Source organism: Chiloscyllium plagiosum, chromosome 37, assembly GCF_004010195.1.
Source record: "Chiloscyllium plagiosum isolate BGI_BamShark_2017 chromosome 37, ASM401019v2, whole genome shotgun sequence".
In the NCBI taxonomy this organism is placed as follows: domain Eukaryota; kingdom Metazoa; phylum Chordata; class Chondrichthyes; order Orectolobiformes; family Hemiscylliidae; genus Chiloscyllium; species Chiloscyllium plagiosum.
The window spans coordinates 34,407,019-34,412,153 of NC_057746.1; the positions used below are offsets into that span (position 1 = coordinate 34,407,019).

A 5,135-nucleotide genomic window follows, 5' to 3' on the forward strand; every position below is an offset into this window, starting at 1 on the left:
TACCTCAGATTACAACAGGATCTGGACCAGATGAGCTGAGAAGTGGCAGATGGAGTTTAAGTCAGATAAATGCGAGGTACTGCATTTTGGGAAAGCAAATCTTAGCAGGACTTATGCACTTAATGGTAAGATCCTAGGGACTGTTGCTGAACATAGAGACCTTGGAGTGCAGGTCATAGCTCCTTGAAAGTGGAGTCGCAGGTAGATAGGATTGTGAAGGCGGCGTTTGGTATGGTATCTTTTCTTGGTCAGAGTATTGAGTACAGGAGTTGGGAGGTCATGTTGCAGCTGTACAGGACATTGGTTAGGCCACTGTTGGAATATTGCATGCAATTCTGGTCTCCTTCCTGTCGGAAAGATGTTGTGAAACCTGAAAGGGTTCAGAAAAGATTTACAAGGATGTTGCCAGGGTTGGAGGATTTGAGCTACAGGGAGAGGCTGAACAGGCTGGGGCTGTTTTCCCTGGAATGTGGAGGCTGAGGGGTGATCTTATAGAGGTTTACAAAATTATGAGGGGCATGGATAGGGTAAATAGACAAAGTCTTTTCCCTGGGGTCGGGGAGTCCAGAACGAGAGGGTGTACATTTACAGTGAGAGGTGAAAGATATAAAAGAGACCAAACGGGCAACTTTTTCACACAGAGAGTGGTACGTATATGGAATGAGCTGCCAAAGGAAGTGATGGAGGCTGGTACAATTGCAATGTTTAAGAGGCATTTGGATGGGTATATGAATAGGAAGGGTTTGGAGGGATATGGGCTGGGTGCTGGCAGGTGGGACTAGATTAGGTTGGGATATCTGGTCGGATTGGACGGGTCGGACCAAAGGGTCTGTTTCCATGCTGTACATCTCTATGACTCTATGACCCCCTTTCAACTAAAGGTACTACTCTGACAAACTCCTACAGAAATGTCCTGGAGCTGAGATGATTGAGCTTAAACAATCACCACCATCTTCCTTTGTGCTCGGTTTGACTCTAACCAGTGGAAAGTTTCCCCTGATTCCTATTGACTCCAATTTTGCGAGGGCTCCTTTATGCTACACCAAGTCAAATCTGGTTTCAATGTCAAGGACAATCACAGCCACTGTGAACCAGCTTTCTTCATAGCTAAGTGCTTCATTATACCATCTTTGATATTTGCACATTCACCAATTCAAATTATAAAATATAAATCAGGACAAAGGAACTTATCTGATCTTTACCAGGTTTAATTGTATTCCACACATCAAATGGGAAAAGGTTTTTGAATTTTTCAGTGGACAGAATACCATCTGTAATTGACAGGTTGTGAGCCGTGCCATGAATCCTGTAAATATTCAACATTTATTGATTAAAAATTCACCATAAACACCATAAACTGAGTAAATCCACCAACTTGCACCGAGTTTCAGTAAAGTGCATGTCCTACCTTCTCTTCCAAGATGCTTCCTCCTGAAATAAACAAAACATCAATCTGAGTTGACAGAGACTGACAGTCTATATCTAGAAAGCAGCAATTACACCCACATCGTTACAAGCTGCTGAGAACTGCCAATTCTGATTGTTGCAGACAAGCAATGGAAAGAGGATGTGACACAAAGGACCCCAAAGACCTGGAGCAGGTATAAAAAAAACTTCTCAACTCCTGCAAAGGATTGAAGGAAACATGAATATATTTTACTGGGGGAAAGATCTGACTGAGATGTTTAAACTAAGAAAGGGGACAAACTGATGGATTCAATGAAGATGTTTCCACTTTGAGTCACAGAGTCATATAGCACAGAAACAGACCCTTCGTTCCAACCAGTCCACACTGAACATTATCCCAAACTAAACTATTCCCACCTGCCTGCTCCTGGCCCTTATCCCTCCAAACCTTTCTTATTCAGGAACCTAAAGACATGTCTTTGAAACATTGCCTTTGGACCCACATCTACTCCTTCCTCAGGAAGTTCATTCCACATCCTCTGTGTAAAGTGTTTGCCTCCCATGTCTTTTTGAAAATTCTCTCCTCTCACCTTAAAAATGCAGCCGCCAGACTTCAAATTCCCCCATTCTAGGAAAAAGACAACTTCCATTAACTCTATCAATGCCTTTCACAAATTTATAAGCCTCTATCTGGCTGCCTCTCAATCTCCCACGGTCCTGTGGAAAATGTCCCAGCCTATCCAACCTTCCTTTATCACTCAAACCTTCCAAACCCAGCAACATCCAAGTTGCTCTCCTCTGAACCCTCTCCAGCTTCATAATATCCTTCCAAATACTTGCGGACCAGAACTGGACACAGTATTCCAGAAGAGGCCTTACCAATGTCCTTCTAAGGAATTTGAAAATATGAATCTGTGAACATCATCCAGTTACACATAAGTAAAATGGGGAGTTTAGTAAAAAGTTATTTATCAAGGAAGTGCTGAGAATGTGCAATCCACTGTCACACAGTGTGACTGAGGAACATATACTAAACAGGAAAGTAGAAAATCCCATGAGGGAGAAAGGAGCAGAGGGAGATAGTAACAGGGGGAATGAAGGAGGATGGATGTCTACATCATGTTGGGTTAGTTCAGTCACACTTTCACTGAACTAAACTGAAATATGATCCCTCATCTTCAGAAATAACACTCCATCTTTTTGTTCCAACTGTTTTTCTAACTTGGAGAGTTTCTGCTGAAGGGAATTTAAATGCTTTTGAATTACACAAAGGTTTTGCTCCATTGTTTTGAGAATGTTTTCCTCTTGTTCCCTGACATCTTGGAGTAAACTCTGCTCTCTCTCAGTCAGCATCTGGTGCATTTTAACAAACTCGGATTTGATGTCGGTCTGCACACGGCTGGATCCTTCCTATCAGGAGAAATATTAACACAATATGTTTCTGCAAAAAGACAACAAATGACCCAATCAAATGTTGAAGCTGAGCTCAGGGAGATTTCACCCAAATTTGGGAAATCTTCTGTTTCTGCTGCTGCGGCTGCATTTCTAGAGCAGCCCATTTCTTCCCTGTCAGAGAATCCAAGGAAGATTTCACCTGATTCTGGGATTGGGAGAGAAAGTCAGACAATAAAAGTGTGAGACCATGAAAATGTGATGAAATAATCAGGGGTGAAATCTCTTTCCTTTTACCTTGTAGATTCCAACAGCGTCTTTAATCGGCAGGAAGTTGTGAGATTTGTGTTCCGGGGAATCTCTACAAATCACACAGATCAATTTCTTGTCAGTTTCACAAAACAGCTTCAGCTCTTCCTGATGTTCCTCACAGTGATGTTTACTTTCCTTCTCTTCTGGATTCAGACTTAATGTTCGAGCTTTCTCGGCCAGATTCGCTAAGGCCCGGTTTCCTCTGAGGGATCTGTCCGGAATCTCCTGTCTACATTCCGGGCAGGAGTTTCTCTCTTTATTTTCCCAACTCCGGGTGATACAGGAGCGGCAGAAGTTGTGTTCACAATCCAGCATAACCGGATCGGTGAAGAAATCCAGACAAATGGGACAGATTACCTCCTCGGTCCAGCCCTCTGCCTGCAGTCTGGAATCCATGTTCACACACATAGCACTTCCTGATTCAAACTACTTTCAGTTCCAATGTTCCTGCGCTGCTGAACACTTTCAGCTCAGTCCCTCCCTCAGGGAGGTCACTGCAAATACTTGAGAAATTCTCTCTCCCTCGCCCACTCTGAGAGGCGGAGACAGCCCCCAAAGCAGAACGAGGAATAAACAGCGTTAGAGCAGCGACAGGGAATCCCTGAAGCCGGGAGGTGAGAGGGAAGGCCGGTTGGGAGTGGTGTGGGTGGGTGGGGAGAAGATGGGAGGGGGTGGGGATATTGTCCTGGAAGTGACTGGCAGACTGCTGCTCTCCTTCATATCCTTCAGTCCCAATGCAGCCCCAGGCACGGATGGCCAAGTTGTGTCTGACTTTGTGGGAAACACAAACTGAAACATATTGTCCAGCGCCTCCTCACCTCTCTCTTACAATCCACCAGGATCCTCTCAATGGGTGGGGATATTGTCCTGGGGAGTGACTGGCAGATTGCTGCTCTCCTTCATATCCTTCAGTCCCAATGCAGCCCCAGGCACGAATAGCCAAGTTGTGTCTGACTTTGTGGGAAACACAAACTGAAACATATTGTCCAGCGCCTCCTCACCTCTCTCTTACAATCCACCAGGATCCTCTCAATCCTCACTTTGGGAGTCACTGCACTGAACTGAAGAGCTTCATCCCTGGTCCCATTCTGGGAAATCTCCCCTTGCACCATCCCCCCGAGGCTTTGACTTCCCTCCGAAAGGGTGGGCCCAGAATTTTGATGCATCTCGGGCGGGAGACCAGTGGGAATCCTGCTGGTGCCCTTTCCACCATTTCTCCAGGCTCGCTGCTGGTTCCCACTGAATACAGCGGGCAGTGAATGTGCTGGGTATAGGTAATAAATCTGGTAAAACCACGTGGTGACACTACTAGAGACATACCTCAGGAAAGGGCAGGCCTGAGTGCTAAATAATCTCACCCAGACCTGCACAGTGGCGCAGTGGTTAGCACTGCTGGCTCACAGTGCCAGAAACCCGGGCAACTGGCTGTCTGGAGTTTGTACGTTCTCCCACTGTCGGCGTGGGTTTCCTCCGGGTTCCTCCCACAGCACAAAAATGTGCAGGTTAGGTGAATTGGCCATGCTGAATTGCCCGTAGTGTTAGGTTAAATGGGTCTGGGTGGGTTGCTCTTCGGACGGTCGGCGTGGACTTGTTTCCACACTGTAAGTAATCTAATCTGATGGGTCAGGTCTGATCTGGGATTGGTGATCCACCCTGACCTAACCCGGGCCTATACCAGGCAGGATGATCCTCGCACTCCTCAGGGATACAATCACCTACATCCGGGACGGCGGGGGGGGTGGATGCCTGCCTCTTCAGTCTGGACAAGGGAAAGGTCTTTGACTGGATATCACGCACCTACATATGGGACCTGCTCTCTAAAACGGGTTTTGGGGAGGGAATCTGCAATTGGATCTGACTGCACTACACCAACATCATTAGCGCAGTCTCAATCAATGGGTGGGAATCAGAAAGCCTCCCGATCAGATCCAGAGTTAGGCAGGGCTGCTGCCTCTCTCTTGCCTTGTGTGTGTGTTGGATAGAGCCCTTTGCTGAGTCCATCAGGAAGGATGTGACCCGGGGGG

At 46.3% G+C, this 5,135-nt stretch overlaps 1 protein-coding gene across 1 annotated transcript in view; it reads right to left on the reverse strand.

Annotated features, from left to right (window-relative positions):
- Positions 1 to 3,751, reverse strand: part of LOC122541505 (nuclear factor 7, brain-like) — a 13,087-nt gene extending 9,336 nt beyond the window's left edge. Inside the window, exons 1-3 of the mRNA XM_043678326.1 lie at positions 3,097 to 3,751; positions 1,409 to 1,431; positions 1,203 to 1,306 (exon numbers count right to left, since the gene is read on the reverse strand). Coding sequence (XP_043534261.1) covers positions 1,203 to 1,306; positions 1,409 to 1,431; positions 3,097 to 3,519 — 550 coding nt within the window. The 5' untranslated portion in view covers positions 3,520 to 3,751. The remainder of the gene's footprint in view (positions 1 to 1,202; positions 1,307 to 1,408; positions 1,432 to 3,096) is intronic.
- Between the last annotated feature and the right edge of the window lie 1,384 nt (positions 3,752 to 5,135).